General features: G+C 48.8%; 2 protein-coding genes across 2 annotated transcripts in view; both read left to right on the plus strand.

The window, feature by feature from the left end:
• Positions 1–17,078, plus strand: part of GPC1 (glypican 1) — a 198,666-nt gene extending 181,588 nt beyond the window's left edge. The window contains exons 4-9 of the mRNA XM_057426564.1: positions 7,275–7,440; positions 11,631–11,761; positions 13,948–14,067; positions 14,770–14,903; positions 16,084–16,259; positions 16,692–17,078. Of these exons, the coding sequence (XP_057282547.1) occupies positions 7,275–7,440; positions 11,631–11,761; positions 13,948–14,067; positions 14,770–14,903; positions 16,084–16,259; positions 16,692–16,909 (945 nt within the window). The 3' untranslated portion in view covers positions 16,910–17,078. The remainder of the gene's footprint in view (positions 1–7,274; positions 7,441–11,630; positions 11,762–13,947; positions 14,068–14,769; positions 14,904–16,083; positions 16,260–16,691) is intronic.
• A 5,203-nt stretch (positions 17,079–22,281) lies between these two features.
• On the plus strand, positions 22,282–23,626 carry DUSP28 (dual specificity phosphatase 28). Its single transcript, XM_057426563.1, has 2 exons — positions 22,282–22,663; positions 23,492–23,626. The coding sequence occupies exons 1-2, from the start codon at positions 22,316–22,318 to the stop codon at positions 23,624–23,626; spliced, it is 483 nt and encodes a 160-aa protein (XP_057282546.1). The 5' UTR covers positions 22,282–22,315.
• Positions 23,627–24,664: the final 1,038 nt, after the last annotated feature.

Genomic DNA, 24,664 nt, shown 5'->3' on the forward strand with positions numbered 1-24,664 from the left:
ATTGGTGCTTCTGAAGGTTAGAATGGCCATCCAGATAGTAAGTCCTGGAGAAATATACCTAAGAGTTATTGCAGGCACATTTTGACATATGTCTGACACGTATGGAGGTATTCTGTGTTCACCCAAACCATGCCCACATCTTGGCAAAACCACATCCAGGTGCTACAGGTCTCCAAGCCCACCTTCAGTCTGCACTCTCCTCAGAGGCTTAAGCCAGGAAGGGACATGGTTCAGCTTGGTGAACAGCAGCACCACACCACAGAGAGCAATCTGTGGCCACCCTCACCCTGCTATGGGCAAAACATTTAGAGGGGACAGTGCCCACAGAATGACGCCTCCACTGACAGCAGTAGGGACTAGGACAGCCTTCTCCCTCCATCGGCCAACCTGCCCGCATCCCCTTGACAAGCCAGGGGGGTTGACAGCACTTCCGTCAGCCTGTGTTTTTAAGCCAGGCCTCTTTCTCCATCCCCAAATCTCTCCCTTCTACCTAACCCTGCTTCCCATGGGAAGCAAAGCACAGATGGCTCACAGCAGCCTGGGGGTGAATGTGCAAGGGGAGAAAGGGCTGGGGGGGGGGGTAGGAAAAATACCAGCGAGAGCTCATCTTATTTGATTGGTGTTAAATGCCTTTCAGATGTACTTGGAGGCCCCTGAAGGCCAAGGAGTCCCATCACATTGCAGCGAGGCTGCAGGTTCTCATTTGCTTTTAAGCCAGGCTTCAAAAGAAGAAACGATTTGGGGGTGGGTTTTTTTCCTTTTCTTCTCTCTTGTTTGAAGCCAGCACTTCAAAAGCAGCATCTGCAGCTTGGCTGCAGGTTTTGGGTGCCAAAGGAGCTGGACACCTCCTGATGGGCACAGGAGGAGCCAGACTCACCCCTCACAGTACCTAAGAGCCAGTGGCACTGCCTGACTGCACACTGTGGGAACAGGTTGGTGCTGCCACCCTTAAAATGATTTTCCAGATGCCTGTGATTTCCTAAAGCTCAACCTTTCTCCCATGCTCAGGAAGCTGGGAGCAGGAAGGAGGATCATTGTGTGATCAAAAAGACCCTGTAACTCCTGGATGTGAAATACGGAGCTTGTGCCTCTTTGGTTGCTGTTCTCCAGGGCCTTCCTTTACACATCCCACATCTTTGGTCTTTCCAGCCACCTTTTCAGGAAATAATTGGCTTGGATAAGGAAATGCTTTTTTGGAGTGAAGAGGATGTAGCAGCTTTTAGCTAAAAGAGACAGAGTGCTCGTGAAAACTTGGAAACCACTTCCATGGCCCTTTCTGTGCCCTGGTATTACCCAAAGTGTTTTGGGGCTCTTGAATATTTCCCAAGCAGTAGGCATTAGGGTAACAGCAGAAAATTCGTGTCTCCTTTGCACCTCCCTGTTCTTCTGTGTTACCTGTCAAAGGAGATCCCAGTTCAGAAGGGTAAAAAACCTCACGCTGTTGCAGAGCCAGAAAGGTCCAGGGTGAATTTGCAACCCCCTTTTGCCTCCTTTGCACTAAACCTTATGCTGAAAAGAGGTCTACAAAGGAGTGGGTGTTGATTGGAAACTGGAAGAAACAATAGGTAATGGTGGGGCTGAGGGAATAATGTTCCATGCCTCTATAAAACACGCTTTGGTTATCTGTGAGCATGTGTACCTATGCAAAGGTGGGTGACTTGGGTTCAACATGCAAATCACATTTACTCTTTAAAGGTACAGTGGAAGGATAAGAAGGCTTTTGCTTATGTCCTGGAAAAATCTAGCCCATTTTGACCAGAGTGCTGTCCTGCTCCTGTGTGTCCTACAGAGACTAAAGCCCTGGCTGTCCCAAAAACTGTCTGCATTCAGGTGTCTGCAGTCCCCAAAGTGATGTGCAGGGTTGTTTTGCCTGTTTGAGCTGAGTGCTTTCCCCTTCTACACGTAGTTTCACCTCCCTGTGTCTTTGCTTCAGAAAGTTTATAACTGTTTAGATACTATGAAGGATAACTTGGCTCTCCTCAAATGTGTCTCAGTGCAGATAGACAGAGTATGTGAGTGCTTGTTATCCCTGAGCCTCCTGTGTTTCTGCGATTCTCTGCTTGGAAAGCATATTAATAAAATACGTGGCAGGAGCTTATTATTTTTGTTAGAAGCCTTTCACACTGAATGTTTCCTAAATTGGCTGGGGGGTGGCAGGGAACCCAGCTAGCAACTAATCCCCCAGCCCATCCTCTCAGCAAATTGCTTGTGAAAGTCATTAGTTTTACTCTAATTGATTTAAACATTGCTCAGGAGGAGGAGGAAAAATAAGGGAAAGCAATTCTACTCCAAATGCTAAAAGTTATGTGTTCTCAGTTGTCTGTCATAGTGTCACCACATGTGCCCATTCTCTGCTGGCTGATGGGCTAATGCTGGTGCTGAGCAGTCAGACGGCGAGCCCCAGCTCAGTAATGGGGCTGCGCCATGAGGTGTGTGAACCTGAGAGCAAGCCCCAGCCCTGTTCAAGGCATGATACAAGACAGTCTGCAGTGATCTTTTGCTCTGGAAAAGCCCTTGGCCTCCAGCAATGCACATCTGGTTGGATGGCTCCATCAGCAAAGCACGGGCACATCAAGCTTTGGAAAGTGTCCATGGAAAAGCACAGAGCTCGGTTCTTGCTACAAGGCACAGTCATGGGATAATACCTGATGACAGCCTCCTTGAAATGTCAGTGCTTCTGGTGGAACAGGGCTTTTTATGAGGCAGCCACCTGTTCCTGCTGCATTACCTCATTGCTACTCAAATCAACTGCTCTATCCCCAGCTGGAAAGTAGTTCTAATTAAAATGATTCATTGCTCAATACCGATTTGTCCCCTATTTTGGGTGGTATCTTAGAAGACAGTATTTTTTCCTTATCACTTCATCAATGGCTTACACTGTAAGGGACCGTACCCGCTGATGTCACTGGGGTCAGAGCAGAGTATGTGGGTTTTGACCGGATGGTGTAGGGACAGTGTATTTTAAGCTGGGCTTAGCTTTGTGTGTGTATTTATACCTCTGACAGCTGAACGAGGAGTGCCCTGGCTCCAAGCCTTATCTCTCAGTAATAATTTTTTTTCCAGATCTTTAGAAATGGCTTCTCCAATGTATTGTGCATGTTCTCTTCACATATTATAATGCAGCTTCTAGGTCACTGAGCTAAGAAAAGACTATAGGTGCCACTAAAGTTAAAGGAGAACCATGTCTCCTTAGAGGAGAACCAGCCAAAGGCTGGGCCAGGTTGCTGATATTTAGAGAAATCAATTATTATCATGTACTGTCTTTATGCTGTGCCAGTTCATTTAAAGATGAAGAAATTATGTTGGCTTTCAGTCTGTCTGCAGAGGTTTGCATGCTCCTGCTTTCAGGCTATCTATGATGAATAGAGGACATTGCTTATTGATCTATCAGTTATTGCAAACCTGTGCTGGGAAGCCAGAGGGGCTCTCCATCAGCTCTTAGCTGGCATCCATTAGCTGTTGCACAGAGGGGGTAGGTCATAACTTTTCAGGTTCTTTTAAAAGCTGCTATTTGAAGGGCTCCATTCCTTAATGTGCTGCATGTCCCCCAGAGGGATGGTGCAGGATCAGGGCTGGAAGGGACTCTGGGAGCCCCAGGCCCTTCTCTCCTCTGCCCTGTGTGGAGCAGAAGTCCATGGGATGGGTGGAACAACTGGGGACTGAACTCTGGCCACGGGAAACATGCAGAAAGTACTCCAAAATTCCTCTTCCTGCCCTCTCATCCCTCTGTTCTCAGTTCACCTCTGCAGCCTGCCTGTGAAAACGTAGTGCTGCTGCCAGCAGGAGAGGTTTGAGTCATTCTTTGGGGAAAGGGAGTGGAGCCTGGCCTCTTCCACCTGCAACACTTAATACTTATCCTTTCTGCCAAGAGATTAAGTTGAACATTCGGCACCTGACACATTCACTGGAGCAACGGCTGGTGGTGGATGTGTCACTTGCTCATCTTCAGAGGAGATGCTCTGGGTCAAGGGAGCAGGCATGAAGAGTGCTGCCTTACTGGGATGCTGCAGGCAATGCCCCCCACGCCTGGGTCAGTGCAGCACTCCACTGCCTGCTGGGAAACAAAGCCACCCTGCAAGCCTGACAGGTTGGTGTCACACACTCGGCTCCTCTCTGACATCCACAAATGAGCCTTGCTGAAGTGCAAAAGCAACTTTTCCCCCTCTCCGGACCCTCAGGAGCTGAGCCTGAGCCTTGGGCGCCACTGGCACCCAGTGCCTGTCTGCATCCACTGCGCCAAGGTGGGTGGCAGCAGCCCACAAGAGCAGCATGGGTAGGAGCTGTGGGTGCAGTGTGCCTGGGGACAGGCTGTTTTGGCTGGCTGGCAGCCTTGGGGTGGTCAGAGGCGGGTAGGTTGCATCTGCCTGCATCACAGGCAGCCTTGGCAGCTGCGTGCCAGAGGCCAGATGGAGTAGCTGGGCACCAAGAAACAGCCTGCCACTGCCATTCCCCTTCTGCAGCTTGGCATGGTGGCAGGGCATGGGTGGCCCTGAACAATTGCTCTGCAGGGAGTGCTGTGCTCATGGGGTGAAAGTCCTTTCTGTTTTGTCAGAAAGAGACACACACAGAAATTAATGCAGAGACCAGGCTAAATTCTGCAAGCAGATACCCTTGTGAAATGCCCATGGGCCTGTCACATTTAAATACTGTGGTCACCCTGGTAGCTCTGATACAGTTGCTGGGTTTACACCATACTTCAAAGCTAAGCATGTTGGAGATGCTTTTCTGATCCAAGATCTGTCACCTGCCTCTCTCTGTGTGCCCCACAGGCTCTGGCAGGGTACCAAACAGCTTTGTTTTCTAGCTGCTGGTCGCTGTCATCTCTGTCACTGGATGGCTGGCCCACACTGCCCCAGGGGAGTTCTCTGCTTAGGTGACACAGAATCATAGAATGGTTTGGGTTGAAAGGGACCTTAAAGATTATCTGAACAACCCCAGCTCTCTCAGCCTCTCTGGGGAAGGAGAGGTTGCAGCTCCTTTCCTAGCAGCATCTCCTGTTTTCTGTGTAAATGCTCTGGTTTTGGAAGGTCTTCAGCTGCAGCCTGTGTTCGTGTTCAGCATGCTCTTACCTGTTGTCTTTTCAGTCACTATTCAGTCACGGCTATCTAAATGCTGAGATGAAAACCGAACTATTCTTTTGTTTGCCTGTCCCTTTGCTTTGTCGCACCCCTCTTATATCTCCGAGGCAGAAGACAGGGGTGATGCTTTTGCCAGCTTCTCCCAGGCATGAAATGTGCGGCACCTGTGTGACGCAGTGGGACAAAGCCTCCATCTCCTGGCAGCAGAGCCACACAGCAGCCGGTTTCTGTCTGTACAGTTGTCCCAGAACACAGGCAAAAAGCTCACCAGGGAAGCAGAGCAAAGCCTTGGTATGCATGATGTTTCCTGCAGGGCTCAGCCCCTGCAGCCACGGTGGGGCATGTTGTTCACCTGCAGGCATCTCGGGGCTTGTTCTGGCTGCCGAGGCAGCAAGGCAGTTTCTCTTTGGGTTTTCTGGCTCTGAGACCTAGATACTTTTGTTCTGGTCCTGAAGAAGGTTCTCACAAAGTTATTTTAACACATTCCTGTGTGATGAAGCACCAGCGCCATCCAACATGTTTTCCAAGGCTGATTGGAAATGAGGTGCTACCATGCGGGTGGTTCCAGGATGGGGAAAGCTTTGGGATTTTCTTTCTCAGTCTCTGATAGCAGGCTCAGTGTGTTCACGCTGTCCTAAGGGTACCTCAGAACTGCATCTTTCTGGAGTCCCCTAGCAGAAACTTAAAAGGCCATCTTCAAAGTATTTTTCACAAGTAGTAAAGAGGTCAAGGCAGTTCTCATCACTGCAGCTGCAGCTCGAAGATCAGGGATTTTTCCAGGTCGAGGTTTGCCCCTTCCGACACTTTTCCCCCTTTGGGCTCCTCATGAGTGCAAAGTACCTCATATGGGGGGAGACTTGCATACGCTTATGTTTATTTATGTAAATGGTTCTAAAAGAATGACAAGGGAATTGGAAAACGGATCTGTGCAAAGATGGGAAATGACAACAAAGGAGAAAGCCCTTTAGCAGCACAGGAGAGATCTGGACCTGCTTGAGTGGGTCCAGAGGAGGGTCAGAAAGATGCTCCAGGGAAGACCTTAGAGCAGCTCCCAGTGCCTAAAGGGGGTCTGCTAGAAATGTGGGGAGGCACTTTCTACAAGGGCCTGTAGGGACAGGAAAAGGGGGAATGGCTTTAATGTGACAGAGGGGAGATTGAGATTAGACATTAGGAAGAAATTCTTCCCTGTGAGGGTGCTGAGGCGCTGGCACAGGGTGCCAAGAGAAGCTGTGGTTGCCCCATCCCTGGCAGTGTTCAAGGCCAGGTTGGACAGGGCTTGGAGCAACCTGCTCTAGTGGAAGGTGTCCCTGTCTGTGGCAGAGTGTTGGAACTGGATGAGCTTTAAGGTCCCTTCCAACCCAAACCAGTCTAAGATTCTGTGATATGATTGAGAAAAGACAGGGGAGCACTGATCTCTGCCAGCATCTCTGCAGGGTCTGCCAGGTTGTTATTCCCCAGCTTACACTGACAGCCCCTTAACTGTGGCATTCAGAGGGGCACTGTCCCATGGCTGATAGTCTGGGGGAACTGTGACACGCTGCAGAGGCTGCTGCCCTGCTCTCTGCATTCTGCACCTGCACTGGCTCTGTGCTTATGGGACCAGGGTGGTTTAATTAAAGGCAGCAAAGCCACTTCCAGAGTCAGCTCTGCAAAGCATTGGCTGCGCATGCAGTGCCTGCAGGCCAGCAGCATGGCATGTCCTGGGCCGCATCACCAGCTGCCTGTGGTTCCTGAAGTGCTTTCAGTGAGCAATCACTTCCCAGTGTCGAGTGCTCTCAATTGCCTGTGTTTCTGGAATTGTTCAAGTCTTCCTCCAACGCTGTTCTCCTTTCCAGCTGAGAGCTTTCCATGTCCCCACTGTGCGTCCCCCCAGGAAGCCAGAGATGCAGTTTGTGGGGGAACACCTGCATATGCCAGGCAGTGACAGCAAACCCTTCCTGCAGAATGGGCATGGTGGTGACATTGGTTGCAGAGGCTCCAGGGGCACATGTGTATTGGGGTCACAGTTACAGGGTGGATGCTGGGGCTGTCCTTGCAGCCATCAGATGTGGCTGGAAGGGGGATGGAGCTCAGCATTTGAGCCCAGGGTTCAAACACAATCCGAACACAACCAAGGAACCCCAGAGAATAAAAGGTTTGCCCACGTGCCCCCCCCCCGACCAGCCTGTGTGCCTGACTGAGATCTGTCTCCCCCAGGTATCTCTCAGCCACGAGTGCACTCGAGCCATCATGAAGCTGATGTACTGCCCGCACTGCAGGGGCATGTCCAGCGTGAAGCCATGCAACAACTACTGCCTGAACGTCATGAAGGGCTGCCTGGCCAACCAAGCAGACCTGAACACCGAGTGGAAGTACCTGATGGGTAAGATGGCCTTCTTCTGCTGCAGCACAGCTGCCTCTCATAGCACCTTTTGAACTCTCTGAGGCAGTATTTGGTGGGTAGAGAAGGGACTGTTGGAGGCTCATTCACGCTATGGTTTCTCTGTGATCTGATGCCTAGAAGGTATTGCATGACATTTTGTTGGGCTTTAAGAGTTAGAAAGAACACTGCTGGTATGGATAACAAGGGTTTGAGGAGTTTTCATCTTGCCTGTGCTTATTTGGGATTGTTCGCACTCTGTGTTCAAGTAATTCTTCCTTTTCTCCCAAGTGTTGAAGCTTAGGGACAGATCCGGCCACCTGTACACTGTCAGAGTTGCCTCCTCATCCATAACAGAGCATTTTCTGCCTCCTTGGGAGGCAGTCTAGAGATGTGAAGCCATAAACTGCTTCCATGGGTAGAGAGCAAGGGGATGAGAATCACATACTTTTAAATAGGAAGAGGTGTCTTTAAACACATGGGGAGGAGGAAGATACAGGCGTCACCATGAATGGGAAAATTAGACTTGTATTTTAAATAACACTTCATTTAGGTTTTGTTGTATCATTCAGCTAAGATTATATACATTTTAAGGGGGTTTTATGTGTATAGAGGTGGCATTTTCTTTGAGTTTAAAGCAAAAAAATCATTGATCTCCTGTGCAGCACTGGCTGGAGAACTTCAACCAGGCCTTTCTGCATTGCTTGATCAGACCCAGGCATCTCTTTTAGGAAGACCTTGGGTGATTTTCAAGAACCTGTGGCTCCTAGTTAAAATGTGAACTATGGCTGAGAATAGCTTGTGGAACTGAGAGACCTTATTCAAGGCTGGTGAGGGTCTGTGTTTAGAAGACAGTGTGTTTGTATTACAGCACACATCAGGGGAGGTTGTTTGCAATGGTACACACTCACTCTCCCTTGTGCCCACAGAGCATCATGCAGCAAGCTCCTCTTTTTCTCCCAGGCTGTGGGAGCCTGGGTTGATGGAAAGCAGGCATCAGAGATGAGCTTTGGTGCCTTGTCTTGGCACTGGCTGCCTGGCCAACAGGGCTGCCAGCTCACTGGCCAGCTGCAGCCCAACAGGCTGGCTCAGGCTTGGTGTGTGGCAGTGCTAGCAATAAAAACCCTGCTGAGGTTCAAGGAGTGTCATCTGCCTCTCAAGGGACACTGCAAAGTAAATATGGAACCCAGAGGCCAGTGTACTTGCTCAGGGAGGTGCATTGATGGCAGCTGCCCACCGCACTCTAATGAGGCTGGGGGCTAACGAACCGAGTGACATCTTACTGCAGCTAATTGGGAGTGCTACCCATGCTGCAAAAGAGGGGGAGGAATATTCCCTTCCCCAAGGGCTTACACCAGGACTTTGATGGGGCTTCGGCCTTTCTGACCAGAGCAAGCCAACTGTTACCTGTCACTGCTCCCTGGCAGGATGACTGCCTGTCTCCTGGAAGGTCAACGTACAGCTCTCCCTGACTGGCAAGGAGGCAATTCCAGGTGCATTTTCCACTTGCTCTGGCTTCCTGTTCCTCAAGGGACCCTGTCAAGAGGTGACAGCAAGGAGGAAATTGGATCTTCTTTCAAATTGCAGATGTACATTTGAGTGTCAAAGGTCACAATTTGATCAAGGACTGGAGTCAGAGGTAGCAGTTCACTGGCATTGTCCATTCTTCACCCTTCTCCAGGCTCTTCTGTGTAGCTGGAGTTACACAGTGCTACTCTTTCAATTTGACAAATTAGGGCAGGTCAAATTAAGAGAGATTTTTATAGTAAATGGTCATACAAACATAATGTATCACTAATTTGGGGGTGCGGCCTTTGATTTAAATGTCTGTATCAAAATTAATGCCTCTGCGAGCTCAGATTATCAAAAAAATACAGTCTCAGAGATGACACTGCAACTCCTCAGTGGCAGCGAAGTTAAACTGAAAGCTCTTTCATGCTGCAGGAGATGTAATTTCTGTGCTACCCCTTTGTATGACATGTTTAGCTTTAGAAATCAGTGTTGCCATAGGACTGTGTTGCAGGAAAAGAGAGCACATTAACTTGGAAACTCTGTCCCTTGTTTCTGTTCTTGCTCAAGCTAAACAGTTCTTCTTGTTTTTTAAGTGTGGAAAGTAAATACATAATGTCTGCAAGCTGTGACTTTGCATGTTGTTAAATCCTATATTATAGACCTGAGCAAAGAGCGTTTAGTGATCAGTGCTCCAGACTGGCAGAGGCTTGAGCCCTCCCAGTTGTTTGACTATTGCTCTTGCTCCTCACAGACCGGACCTGCTTTCAGACTGTGAGGCCTGTGGGCCTGATCTGGTATCTGCTGTGGGTTTGTCACTTATATAGTCTTTACCTGGTTTAATCATTCTCTGGGAGATGTCAGGGGTCTGATCGTCAGTCACATAACAACAGAGAACAGACTTGCAAGGGTTGAGCATGCTGTTAAATTGACAACAGTGGGCTCAGGATCAGACCTTCATTAACACACTACATCCACTGTGGACCTAGCGTTGCTGCACAAACCTCATCTACAGCTCAGGTAAGTCATTTGGGGTCTTTCTACTGAGTCATGCTGGCTTACCCAGGCAAGGGACTGAGCACTTTCCTAACAGGTTTGAAATCGTGTGGTCCATGGTTGTGCTGCAGCAGGCTGGACTCCTACTCAAAGGAAATCTGCTATGTGGCTCAAAGATAAGCATCAGTCTTTTAAAGCGATATCACATGTGACACACACGCACTGTGGGATGGTGTAGGTTGAAGGACATGTTTTACTGATACTCTGTTGAACTGCTGGGGTAATTCACCCTGTGGTTTCATTGCTCATGAATAATGTCAGCAGTACCAACTCATGCTGAATAAGCTTTTTCTGCAACATCACACCGTCTGCTCTGACAGGCTTCTGCCGGGCTGATGGGTGAGGTATTGGGATTTAGGACAGAATAAGTCACTCCTAATGAATAACTCAATTTACAAATGGAACAAATCTCCAACCTAGACCGTGGGATTTGACCCTCTTTGTGTAGAGAAGAGCCAGCATGAAGCCATCACACTTGTTTTCTTCCATGTGGCAAGGCCACAGAAACATGAAACATTTTCTTTTCCAGGAAAGCATGGGCCACCCCAGCTCTCTGACACATCCCTTTTCCTGCCAGGAGGTTTCTGATGTGCCCTGGGGGGGTGCAGACCACACTGAGGTCACACATAACTGAATGCCAAGTCCCTAAAAGCCAGTAAAGCATATGCATGGCCTGTCCTCCTGGCTACTAAAGCACAAGCGTTAGGAAGCTGAGGCAGCAGCAGCACAGCAGTGACTTTCAGAATTACAGTTTTTGACTGGCAAAGTCAGACCTGGATAAGATGGCATTTTAGATGTCCAAATCCAGTTTGGGCTTTGTGATCCTGTTTAAATCTCACTGGACACTGAGGTTGCCAGTTTTCCTCTGCATTCCCTGGTGCCCCGAGCCCTGCAGGTATATAGGCTGTCCTGCTTCAGACCCAACTGGAGTGCTGAGGTTGGGAATTCTTTGTAAGCCAAGCATGGTCCCAAAGCAGCCATCTAGGCAATCACCTAGTATTCCAGGACAGCAAATCAGAGCTTTCCAAGGCAAGAGGAGCTGGAAGCAAGAGGCACCCTTCAGTCACTCCCTGTCCTTTTTTCCAGTTTAGTTGTGGGCATTTTGGCCTACTTTTCCGTATTCATAGCCTGGTATTTCTCTGACTGGTCATGTGTTGTCCTTCCATAGGTAATGGTGAGAATTGCTCCTTTTCTCATTCCTTCACTGCCACAGAAGTCATTGCCTTTGTACCTTTGGCACTTTATTGACCCCAGTTTCCCCACTTTCTACTGGCTGTAGTGCTTTGCTGAAGACATGTAATGAGTTAGGAGGGTTAGGGCCAAGTATTGCTATGCATTTCTTAATATTTCTGCACCAGTTTTCCTTTCTGTAGCACCCCAGAAAATGTTAGTCACTTTGAGTGAATACAGGTTCCATTTACCATTTGCAGCAGGGGACCTGTGTTTCCCTGCCACTGAGAGTGGCTTTACTTACATGCTGAGAAAAGGCACTTGGGTGGCAGTGAAAATGGAGAAATGTCTCCCAACAAGCCTGCCAAGGGGCCAACAGCTCATCCCAGCAGCATGAGCATGATCTTGAATTTGGTTTGTGCAGGGTCTGATGAGAGATGTCTGTCTTGTTTCACTAGATTCCCTGGTCGTAGTGGCTGATCGGATTGACGGACCATACAACGTGGACACTGTAATAGGGACCATTCACATGAGGATCTCTGAAGCTATTTCTAACTTGCAAGAAAACAAAGATTCGATCACAGCCAAGGTAAGAGCATGTGCCTGGGTCTGGGTGAGGATGCACCGTGTGTAACTGCCAGGAGCACACTTCTTTTGTGCTCACTATTCAGCTGAACTAAAGAAGGATGAAAGAGGTCAAATGCCCATTCTTTTAATGATAGGAAACCACCTGTCTTACACGGGCACAAACCTCCTCAAGTATTTACAAATATTATTCCTTCCTACAACCAGTCAACCACCTTTAGATACAGACACACAAGGTGGGACTGCATGTGCAGTGGCTGTGGGAGGTATGGTGCCATTTGCTGTAAGGTGCCTCTGTGTTTGAAGAGTCCTGGAGTATTTTGGCTGAGCTGAAGCATTTACAGACAGTGTGCAGTCCCCAGAGACAGAAGGCATCTGCCTTAACCTGCCTCGAGGTGATGTTCTGCGGTGGAAACGCTGGGCTATCAGGTTGTATCTGTGGGACAGAGCTACAATCTGGCAGTCCATCTGGAGAGTATAAAACAGGCTCTCCTGATACTCAACTGTCTTCCAAGAAGCAGATCATCTCTGTAGCGGCAGGTAAGAGGAGCTTTGGGAACAAAACCACCCTGCAAAAAGCAGGGCTTCTGGTTTTTGCCCAGACATTCCCCAAGTCCTGCAGCTATCCCACAGCTGGGGCGGAGGTGCAGATGAAAGCAGCGGGGCAGGTTCTAACTGCATCTTGGAGAAGGGAAGGGCCAGAATATTGCTTAGACAAGCAGGAATTCACTGGCACATGTCAACATGCCATCAGCAGCATGCATCCAAGTACTCATTAAGGTCTCTCTTCTGACATGAAAGGCCATGTTCTTTCTTCCATTGTTAGGTGAGGCTGAGGTTGTCCACATAAAAGCAAGCCCATGATGTGGGAAAAGATGTCATCATCTACAAAGGAAGGTGTTACCAAGGGTCATATAGTAAATCTGATATAATGAAAAAGAGTAAATAGTCTAATTGGTGTTCAACTGGAGCAACCAAATATGTTTGATAAGCTTCGCAGTGTGATCTGGTGACCAAATTGGCTTGGTGCTGAACTGCCATAAGTGTTGAGTCCATCTGATCAGCAGAGAGCACCCCAGGAGAGAGCTTTCTGAGCTGAATATCCCTCAGACACGCTGGTGAGACCGGCTGAAGGTCTAGATTAGGACTTTGCTGATGGCTGTCAGAAGCTCCTAGCTGAAATAGCATTCAGCAGCTGGCACAAGCTGCATTTCTCTGAGGTCTTGATCTCTCTGCTGTAAGGGAACACCATGCAAATTCAAATTTATCAATAGCTTCTGACAGCACCCTGGTAACCACAAGAAGCTTGGAGCCATCTTTTCAAATCAGATGGCTTTCTTTGTGAAGGCTGGTGTTTCCCAAATCAAACTGACAGTGCAAAGGCTCTCCTGCCCTTTGACACTTGATTCAGTCTGATTGTCTGAGGACTCCGTCCACCAGCCCCAGTGAGGCGCAGTTGCCTAAGCACTGGCTACTTGGTAGCAGGAGATGTGTTGTCTGGGCTGGTCATGCAGAGACTGGGAGAAACAGGCACCCTTCGTCCCTTCCTAGAGGCAAAGTACCTTCAAAGTGCTTCTGCTCTCCTTTGGCTACAAAACACGCCTGAGCAGGTAGTTAGAATGGCAGGAGGTACCCAAATTTAGGAGGCTTCCTCATTTGTCCTTGAAACATCTAACCTGACAGATTGGGACATTTCTACTGTCTTGCACTCCCCTGTTGGAGGGAGCACTCGTTTGCCGAGTGTGGGTGCCGATTGCCACCTTGGTTGTCCAAATCAGTGAACCTCATGTGCTCTGCAGTGTTGAAGCCCACACCACTGGTGTAATGAGTGTGAGCAGCTCTCATCTTGTTCTTCCCAGAATTTTATTTTTCCATCCTAATAGGAGCAGGTAAAATAACAAGTGAGAAATTAGCATCAACATTTCTGCTTCATCCAAAAACCTGTGCTAATTTTGTGTTAATACTGAATGTTTTGCTTGATAGCAGTAACCAAAACCAGTCACAGTGTGCTGAAAACATACCCTTGCACAAGAGTGACATGACCAGAAACTAAGCCAGAATCTCAGAGATCTTGCAGCTAGGAAAGACAAACATACTTAAGAAGAAAAAAAAACATAACTGTGGCACGCTAATTAACTAAGGAAATAGTATCAAAGCATGGAGTAGAGAGCTTGGGTGTTTTTTTTTCAGGTTTTCCAAGGCTGTGGAAATCCCAAAATCAGCACAAAAGGCTCCAGCAGTGAGGACAAGAGAAGGTGGGGGAAAGTCGCATTGGAAGCAAAGTCCTCTGCACAAGCACTGGAGATGCTGGTGAGTTTGCCTCAGAAGCAGGTGTGCTGGTGCACTGGGGGCATGGGAAGCCCGGCTGGAGCAGCACAGGGTCCTGTGGGTCAGGTCAGACCACCCCTCAGGCTGGTGAGTCTGAAGGAGATCTTTGCTGGTGAGTCTGAAGGAGATCAGATCAGTGCATACTGGCATGACTGAAGCAGGTCTGATCTTGCCACTCGGCACAGGGTCGAGGTTTAGGTTGCTGGTAACCAGTTTCTCAGCGATTTGGTGCCAAACTTACCCGAAAAGACACCTTGCTATTGGTGTTACTGAGCCAGGTTATATATACTGGGGTCGGAGGTCCTCCTCTCTAGAGATTTGGATTCTGTGGACAGTGAACTATGGGATCTGCCATGGTTCCACATTTCAAACACTCCTCACTCACAGATACCTGCCTATCCCACCCTGGCAGAGCCCTGCTGGCTCCCACCAAGACTGCTTCTAAGCAGTGCCCTCATGGACCCACAAGATGATCTTCTGGCTAATCTTATGGTACCAGAACAGTCCTTAGCATGTAACCTTCAGCCTTGGGTGCTTGGGTTAAGGGGAGGGTTGGCAACACATCCTTGTTTGCATAGAAACAGACTTTGTAATAGTACAACAATGAAAACCAATAAATAGTCAGAATGCTATTCTGAGGCAGCCCGGAGCTCGCCTGACCCTGAGCATCCTCTTTGCTTACAGGTTTTAGATGCCAAAGGGAATCTGACAGCTCTCAAGACTTACTGGATCACCCTGCCTGGCAGCCTGTGCAGCAAAAAAATAATGGCCAGCTCAGTGGCAGATGACAAGTGTTGGAATGGGATGACCAAGGGCAGGTATGGAGAGGATCAAGGTGCCAGGATAATAATGTCCTGGGGTAAGAGAAGGAGGGTTTGATGAAAGGCACTTGCACCCCATCTCAGCCAGCCCCACTTGTTCAGACTGAGCTGAAAGGTCTGTCCCTGTCTACAGAAATGCTGAACTTCCTGAAAAGCTGGTATCTGGGAATGTCAAGCCTGTTGTCATTTTGCTGTGTGTTGGGGGGTTAAGCACTGGAATGCATTGGCCATGAAATAACTTATGTAGTTTTGTACCAGTGAAGCAGTTCTGCAATTCCATGTGCACTCAGAAGGCAGAAAGGCTGTATTTGCCTTACAAACTCCAGAACTGTTGCTGAGAATTGCGTATGTGCCTTTCTATTCATACCTGCTCTGAAATGCGGCTTCCTCATGAGAGGAGGCACCCAGGGTGACATCTAACAGCTGCAGAAACACCTTCCCCTGTAGCTGATGGTTAAAGGATGGTGGTGAGGGGAGATACGGTGGACATGTGTGTTTCTCTGCTCCATTCTGTGGACCTGCTGGGCTGGTCTCTGCCAGCCCAAAGCCGGCACCTTTGGTTCTTCCATATTTCATGTCCTTTCCCTGCCAGCAGTGCTGCACATCCCCAGGAGCAGATGAGCTGGGGCACTGTGGAAGGGGGAAGCACAGCTCTGTTTGCTGATTGATTCCCAGTTAGCAGAAGCTTCCCTGAGGGCCTGTTTGGTCTTACCAGGCTGGGGGCACTCAGTCATCCCAAGGCATCAGTCCCAACAGGCTTTAACTGGGGCTGAAGATGCTCCTCATTCTCCCATATAGACAGCTTTTCCAGAAAAGAGTGTCCCCATGGCTTCACAGGTACCAGCCTGAGAGCAACCCCTCAGCCCTGCGCACGCCCTCTCCCATAGGAAACCCCTCTCCATGCTGGGACACTGATGCTGCAAGGCCACCAGCCAGCTTCTGAGAGCTGAGGTGTTCTCAGAGCCAGCTGCAGGCTCTGATGGGGTCTGGCCATGTCAGCTTGACTTGGCCATCCGTAGAGTAGGCAGCAAACACTAGCATATGAAGGCTGTTCAACAAGCCAATGCCACTGACTGCAGCTTCTCTGGTGGTCACTGACATAATCACTGGTGTCTGTAATGGGGAGAGGTGAGCTTAGCTGGGAAGAAGCATTTCAACTTGTCTCCTTCTGTCACAGTTACCTGCCTGAAGTGATGGGGGACGGCTTAGCTAATCAGATTAACAACCCAGAGGTAGAGGTGGACATCACCAAGCCAGATATGACCATTCGCCAGCAAATCATGCAGCTAAAGATCATGACAAACCGGCTGGGCAATGCTAACATTGGGAATGACGTGGATTTCCAAGACGCAAGTGAGTTCAGCAGAACCAGAGAGGTCCATGGCAGGCTGAGGGGCTGAGCAGTCAGTCTTCGGGGGTTGTGGCAGCCTGGCTCAAGGCTGCAGAGGCTCTATTTGAGTGCAGACAGCTTGCTGTGGGGTGGCTGGAGGCTGTGCTGCTGAAATCTGGGGTGCCTTCTTCAGTCGCAGCCCAGCCTTTCTTGATGGGGCCACTGATCCTATCTGCTCTGAAGGTTTCTGGTGGTTAAAGTCAACTGGAGGTCAGGTATGGGCTTGCTTCTCATGGTGGGGATGCAGGAGGAAGGAGGTGGCAAGGGCAGGGCTGGTGGCTAGCTCTCCCTGGGGTTGCAGCAAGGGGTGGGAAGGGACATTGCCCACCACAAGGACAGCAGTTGGGGCTCACACCGTGCCTTCCTCATGTTCACCCATGTTTGTCTCTGCACAGGTGATGACATGAGCGGCTCTGGGAGTGGTGACAGTTGTCCCGACGATGTCTGTGGCAAAAGACTCTCTAAGAGCCCCAGCACCAGGCAGCCAGAAACGCACGCTATTCCTAAGCAGTCCGGACATGGCATCAATGGGGCCAGCAGCAGATCTTTGCCTTCTGCCTTCCTTCTCCTCCTTTCGGTGGCTTTCCTTGCCATGCAGCACTTGTGGCGGTAACTCACTAGCACAGCCAGGAAAGAGACTGTGGCCGAGGGCTTCACTTCGCCAAAACCAACCAACCAACAACCAAAGGACGTATTTAATTCACCTTGGCAAAAAAAAAGAAAAACAGAAAAAAAAGAAAAAAGAGTAAGAGGGAGGAGAAAAAGGTTTCAGTTTTGTGCTATTTCTGGCAGTGCTCGAGCTGTTTTCTTCTTTCTTGGTCTTCTCCCCAGTGCTGGGCCCTTCTTTCCGTACCTCATTGTTTTACTTTTGTTACTGCCACAACCTGGCTCTCAGGGCCGAAACAAGCCTTTGCAGAGAGGCCTCCGGGGCAGCTCTTGTGCTGCTCTGCCTCCAGTGGAATATGCAATTCATGCAGTTGCCCTGATCTCATCACCCAGCCACTGCCGGAGCGCCGCTTGCCATAGAGCTGCCCAAGCCACGACAGTGCCGGGAGCAGCACCACTTGGGAACGCCGAGAGACTGAGCTTGTCAGCGCTGCTCAAGGGCTGCATTCATGGGCTCTTGTGGGGTTTTCCCTCTGTGCTTCCTAGGCAGACAGAGATGGCCCTTTGCTTTCAGCAGCGTACACAGGAGTGTAAGCAGGTTTGGTGGGTTGAGCTGAAACAGTTTGGCAGTGGACCCAATAATGCAGAACTCCCTTTTTTTACTTTGGAAAGGGGTTTCTTGACTAGAGCTCGTAGCAGACAACAATTTGAAATATAGGTCTCCTACATCTAAGTGACTGGGAATGAGTGTTAGGGGTTGGGGTTTGGTGTATTTTTTCTTTGCATGCTAGTTGGAAAGCCATTTTTTTACCCAAGTAATAATGGTCCAATTTCTACCTGCAGTGCGGTACCGTTGTAGGTAACAGAGAGATGACAATATGAGCAGTGGGATTCTCCACTTGACAGACAGTTGTGCTGCCACCTCATTCATGGGTGGCAATCCCTTTTATTTGCTGGTAATAATTAAAAACAGGGACTTATTACTAACCAGGGCATTGCAACTGGTTGTGAGAGCTGAATGACGCACCACACCCCAGCCCAGGTCTCACTGCTACCAGCCCCAGTCTACAGACTGGGGCTGGTAGCAGTGAGCCCTGGGCAGTGTCCCTGTGCAGGTTGAGATAGCACCTACTTGGGGGAGGGAATGTGAGGATGGGACACGTTTTGTTTGTGTTATTCTTTTTCTTTTGGTGTCTGTTGCATTGTAGGTTTTTGAGTGAATTCCTGTTTTCCCCATCCTCCAACACATCTTCCCTAGCCACTGCAGGGATGAGGTGGGACAGCGGGTCACACACCCTCTGGCAGCTCCATTTTGGCTCAGGAAAGGGCCAGGCTCACCCTCTGCCACCCCATCCCACCACACACCAGCCTTTGGGACATGCAGGTGGCTGCCCTAACCCTGAAATGCTTGGTGGAGTGGGCTCCATGACGGGTTTTTAGGCTGGGCCTGGTCAGTGAACAATATAAATATCCCCACGTAGCTGTAGGAGTGTCAGTGCTTGTAGGGCTGTGTGCTTTGGGGCTTCCAGAAGGCTTCTGTACCTGACGAGTACAGCAAGCACTGGCTGGAGGTGTAGGTTTAGCTGATGTTATAGATACAACGCAGTCACTGTGACTGGTTTGGCCAAGAGCACGCCATGGGGCTGGGCTTCATTCATAAGGGGTTGGGTCTGAGTTTCAAATGTGCTTGTACCGTGGGTGAGAGGGAGGCAGAGGCCTGTCCATCTAATACTTTACTGGTCTGCACAGCAAAGGTTTGAGCATTTCTCCTGTTCTGCCAGAAGAGATGTGTCTTTGGGCTGAACAAATATTATGGGGTTGGGGTTTGGCTGTTTTTTAAGAAGGGGGGGTGAGGGAGGGGGAGAACAAAACCCCATTTTTAACATTAGCAGTTTCTAGAATGTGCAATTTAAGGGAAGATGAGAACATGAGCAAAACTGACACCAAAAAACAGTGCAGGTGGGAGGTGTAATCCCTGTGTTGATGGTCTGAGCTGGTGTTGATGGTACTCTAACAAAGCAGAGATTTTAGGGCAGCTTTGACTGGCTTCCCCAGGTCACAGTGACCAATGCTGCTGACTTGGTGTCCTTTCTGCCTTGTGCTCACCTCTGTGTAAGACTGAGCCTGATCTAATCTGGTAGAGTTTCAGAAATGAAAGCCAGAATAACGGATGTTGGCTAGAGGCCAGACAACACCACTAGACCCATCAGAACCCAGGAGTGGATAGATGCAAGTCATGGATTTATGCAGATTTATTTACTTCTAGAAACATGACGCATTCCACATTAATTTTACTGCTCTAAAGAATTCCTGATTTTATATTTCCTTTTGTTTTTTTTTAACCAGAATTGCCAATATAAATTTAGCCTCCAGTTACAGAAATCCCCACAACCAGTCCTGCAGAGCCAACAATTTAATAGGCCAGATTATCAGTCCTGTTACAGTGATAAAACCTGATAGTCCAAATTGATCAATGAGGCAAAGCCTCAAAAATGCCATAAAAACTGTTATGCAGGAAGACACCCTGATGCCCAGGGTCCAGCTTCAGTGTCCCTCCAGGTCCTGAGGGCAACTGCTTTAGTCTCCTGGAGCTGAGTTGGGGTTGGAGCAGCATCAGCAGCCTGATCTCTGTGCAGGCATTGCCTGAGCTCTTCCCCATCTTTGACAGCAGGCACATGGTGTTAATGCTTCCCCTCTCCTCGGCCCTGGGTCCATTTGGGTTTATTCAGAACTTTTCCACATGCTCTGCCTGTGACGGTGCCCTGGGTAGGTTCCTGGTTATCCAGTTTTACCGTTCTCTTTGTTGCCCTGGAGTGGTTTCCCTGACCTGCTGTGATCCGGTGGCCCCAGGGCTGTGCTTGGCCACGGCACTAAAATAGCTGAGTCCCTCCACGTATTGACTTGGTATTGCTCTGAACTGAAGCAAACCTAAAGCAAACCATAGTTACCTGACGTCTAGGCAACCGCTAGCACGGCTCAACAAGCTGAAGTCAAGCCCCGAGCCTTTGCTCAGACTGGGGCCTTTCAGTGCTTCTATCTGACATTTCCAGGGCCACTGCCTGCTGGAAAACGTAGTGACAAAGCTTCCCAGCCCTGTGGCAGTGCTGACTGACGGCTGCAGCCACGGCAGGGGCTGGTGGGTGCCATGGGTTGGTTACGTGACTGAGGAGCTCTGGGGAACAGGGGTGAATGGGAGGGAACGTTTGCTTTGGTGTTATCAAGGTGGTGATTCGTGGTGTCCTAGTTAGAAAAGGCCTCATACTTCACAGGGATGAGGAGGGGGTGGTGGTCTAGGGACGATATGAACGAGGACCCCTGTCCCTGGAAAGGGGAGAACCAGGAAAAGTGGGTTTCCAAGTATCTCTGTCTTTCAGCCTGCTCTTTTGTGCCATAACGTGTATGTTTTAACTAAGGGCGAGGGTCTCAAAAGGCTTTGAGAGCACAGCTACTTATCATTTACAGATGACAAGCTGCCTGTTGTTTTCTGGTGGGCTTGGTAGAGGCTAAGGTATAGCAAAATATCTAAAGTCCATCTTTGCTTTAAGCAGATGCATTTCTATCTGCAGGAGTAAGAATTATTTCACTTATTGGCATAGCTGGACAGTTATCTATTTCTTTCTGTTACCAAGGTACTTGTAACTCTTGCACTGTTTATCTAAAGTTGGAATATGTTCTTTGAATCCTAGTATAAATAAAAAGGCTGGAGACTTACATCTGTATTTACAGGGCAGTTTTACTTCTTCTGCATGTAAGCTGAATTTGGCGTTTTCTTTCCCCTTTAAGAAGGCCAGGAGTCCCAAGGAATGAAATTGTGCTTTCAGCCACAAGGTTTGTAATGGGCTGATGTCAGCCCTGAACACAGGAGGGAATCTAGGGTCATATGGATGTTACGTGTGCAGAGACAAGGTGAACCTGACTTGAGTCACCGAAGTGCTATGCTAAATGTTCTCTTCCTCACAGAGAGGTGCAAAAAGTCATGGCATGTATTATGAGGAATCAGAAACACCCTTGGTAGTCATCATTGCAAAGTGTTGTGCTAATTGTTTACCATGGCCTTGTACTTGTGCAGGTGTTGGCAGGGTCTTAACCTGCAAGCAAAGCAGACGGCTGGGTCGGGGATGTTTGATCTTGAGCTGTGCTTGAGACTGCAAGTCCTCAAGTCAGCTGCAGGAAGGTAACTACTAAACATCCATAGCCTCACTGTGCCTCCTGGGCTGGCAGAGCTTTTCTCCAGGCTGGTGCTGTGCCAAGGAAGCGGTGGGGCAGAGGACCAAGCCCATGGGCAGTGGTACCACACTGCAGGAGTGGACACCCTGGTCCTTTAAGGAGGCATCTCAGGGCTGGCATCTTTCTGGCAGGCTGTTGGCACAAGTGATGGCAGGTAAGCAGCACATCACTTTCCCTGCCCTCTGTGTCGGAATAGAAGCTCATCCTCGTCCCTCCCAGCTGATTCCTTACTGGCTGGCACTGTGTTTCACACCAACCCTGTTAGTGCATGCCCTGGTGCCGTGATAGCCCAGGTTCGTCTTCGTGCCAGGCGCAAGTATCGGTCACAAGCTCCTTTTTTGCGTCATGGCCAGACAGAAAACTGTTCAAGAGGCACAACCACGTGCTAAATCCACCAGGAAGTGGCTGGTACCAGCACCAGTCCTGCAGCAGCTGCCTGGTACTGATTGATGTGGCCCTGCCCTGGCTGGGCCCTTGCCCCCTCCCCACCCACCCTGCACAGCTCCAGCACGTGTCAGCACCCTCGTGCCCTGGCACCGCACCAGCAGTTTAGCTGAAGTCCAGCAAGATTAGCACTACCGTATCTAGCCAGCCTGGTAAATCATTTTCTGTGCACTCAAATACGCTCTTGTTGTAGGTGAGGGGCCGCTACATGATCTGGAGCTGAGCTAGAGGTGATCTGAGCCATACTGCATCATTGCACCAATCCTGACCCCAGCAGCAGCCTTCATGTGAGGAAGAGGCCAGGTTGGATGGAGCTTTGAGTAACACGGGCTAGAGGGGTAACACCTGTCCATGCCTGTGGCAGGGGGTTGGAATTAGATGAGCTTCAAGGTCTCTTCCAACCCAAACCATTCTGTGATTCTATGAAGACAGGATCTTAGCTTCTTGCAAGAAGCTGCTATAGGGCTAGGGACTGTTCAATTGTCTCAGAGTGTTTTTAGCTTTTTTAATGCAGCTTACAGTATCCAGCAGGCACTAGGACCTGCCTGAAGCCTTTATTTCCAAGCCTGTGCAGTGGAGATAAATATAGCAGAGCCCAGCATTCCTCAGGGCCGCGCAGCCATACACATTGCCGGGGGGGGGGGGGGGGGGAAGGGCATTCTGATCCCTGCCGGTGCAGGACTCAAAACGCCGTGCATCCGCGGCCGTTGGGGAGCTGGTGCCTCTGCGGCCTCAGGTGCCGATGCTGCAGCTCAGCCAGGTCACCACGTCGCTGCTCATCAGCAACGCGCGGGCAGCCTGCAACGAGGACCTGCTCACACGAGAGGGAGTCACCTTCTGCGTTAATGTCACCCGGCAGCAGCCCTTCCCCGGCCTCCCGCAGGTCCGGGGCATGCGTGTGCCGGTGTTCGATGACCCGGCTGAAGACCTGTACCAGTACTTTGAGCAGTGCACTGACGCTATAGAAGAGGCTGTGAGGAGTGGTGGGAAGTGCCTGGTCTACTGCAAGAACGGCCGCAGCCGGTCCGCTGCTATCTGCACTGCTTATCTGATGAGACACGGAAAGCTCCCACTCAAGGGTGCATTCGAGGTATTGTACCGATAACCAGGTTTATACTTAGCCATCTTTCGGGTAAGAACTGCAGTGCTTACTGTAAGTAATGATGGTGTCTCATAGAATTATTTTGGTTCTGTCACCTGTTTATTGACAGTTAACACAGATATTCATCATTTGAATAAAACTTACACTCTTAAGTTTTTTCACCCCTAGTTGGGACAAATACACTTTCAAGGTGAGGCTTCTGGGACAAATATAATTACAAATGCAGACAGACTTTAAGCAAATATGGACAGTTGGTAGTTCTGTGAACCTTTTTTCCCCATCATTTCCTTAGTCATGATAAGCAAAGTTAAAGACAGAGATGTGAAGAAAATGAGGGAAATGGATGCAAGTGTGCAGTTGTTCCGCAGGATTTGCTCTTACGTTGACAGCTAACACAGCAAAGAAACATCATCTGCTAGGCCTCAGAAATAGGTAGGGACAAGGTAGTGATAGTGATAGCATCTCAACTTCAGTAGGAAGCCTGTCCAATACATGTGACCTGTAATCTACCTTTTAGTCCACACCCATTTGGTAGGTACATCAGTAGAGTCTCTCATGCAGATAACTGTTTTGTTCACTGCTAGACAGAGGCGTGCAGATACATGACCAAGTTTTACACTATATTGAGCATCCTGACACATGAGTAGTGTCACCACACTGTGAAAGACATTCACAGGGACCCCATGCCAGGAGATCTAAGTCAGCTCTCCAAAATATCCGTTTATTATTCTATAGCCAAATCAAGAGCCTTAGAGGAAAAAAATCCATTTACACGCTAGCTGCCCTTGCTTCTTCAATGCCTCTCCTCTTTCCTAGACTGTGAAGACTGCCAGACCAGTAGCAGAACCCAATGCGGGATTTTGGTCTCAGCTGGAGAGATATGAAGAAGATTTGCAGATACCAAAGCAGTCTGACCACGTGAGCAAACGGCTTAAAAATAGCAGCATGTGAAATGTTTTAAAGAGAATTAAGTAGCCTGCAATAGATTTAAACAAACAGGAAGAAAACCGCTTCATATATCACCTGTACATAAAACACCTTCCTCCCCAAACTGAGCTGATGGTTCATTAAAATCATTCAGAGCATTACTGTTGAAGGTGCATGCAGAATAAGCAGGGCGAAACAGCAGAAACAGAAAATGGTTGGAAGGCCTGTAAACAAACCAGACGATGGCACGGTATCTTCAGCATTTATTTTCACCTGAATGACACTGAATGCAATAACATATTGAATGAATGAGTTAATTCTCACCGAATAGGGATTTTACTCTTGGTTTTTAAGTAAACTTCCCAGTGACTTCACAATATACACTGTCCATAGGACAATATGAGGATGATGGTGGGGAGTGCAGCTCCCACCATGCCAGTTAAATGGCTGTTCAGCTTTTGAAATTATTCTCCAGAATATGAAAGGAGTTATTTTAAAAACAACAGTTGATAGTGGGGGGAAGATGACACTGGCAATCTAAAAGTAATCCTAACATATTTATTAAGCTTAAAAGACTTGTCAGTGCCCAACTCATGCCTTGATGTGTCAGTGTACAAGTCAGCTGTATCTGCATGCAGTCAACATGGCTAAATCATTTCTGCTTAAGACTGCATGCAGATTTCCATGTGAAATTATCTGTTAGGGTATCAAGGAGACCACACAAAACTTCCAAATCAGACTACAATTGTGTTTAGGACAAGTCAGTAAAAGCAGAGAGAAACGCCAAGGTATTTTGATGAATTGTATTAATACATCTGTAATTTTAAAGGGACAAGTTATGAAACCTGTGAACCTGCAGTGTCAAATTCCATTTTTCAAAGCATCAATACAAAGTAAAGTGAGTTCATTGTCACCTGCCTGAGTGTTGACACAAGGCAAACACACACTCCCAGCAGTGGAGTGGTTTAAAGCAGAAATTCTAATGGTGAAGAATAAAGGCGCAGGGGAATTACACTGAGCAGGCAATTCACATGCAGTAGAAATTCTCAGACTTAAGATTAT

The sequence above is a fragment of the Pezoporus wallicus genome, unplaced genomic scaffold (assembly GCF_028554395.1).
Source record: "Pezoporus wallicus isolate ANWC-B61680 ecotype Strahan unplaced genomic scaffold, APGP_CSIRO_Pwel_v1 contig_7680, whole genome shotgun sequence".
NCBI lineage: Eukaryota > Metazoa > Chordata > Aves > Psittaciformes > Psittacidae > Pezoporus > Pezoporus wallicus.

Coding starts and splice junctions, on each gene's coding strand:
- DUSP28 (XM_057426563.1), top strand. CDS start 22,316: ATGCTGCAGCTCAGCCAGGTCACCACGTCGCTGCTCATCAGCAACGCG. Junction 22,664..23,491: donor CACTCAAGGGTGCATTCGAG/GTATTGTACCGA, acceptor CCTCTTTCCTAG/ACTGTGAAGACTGCCAGACC.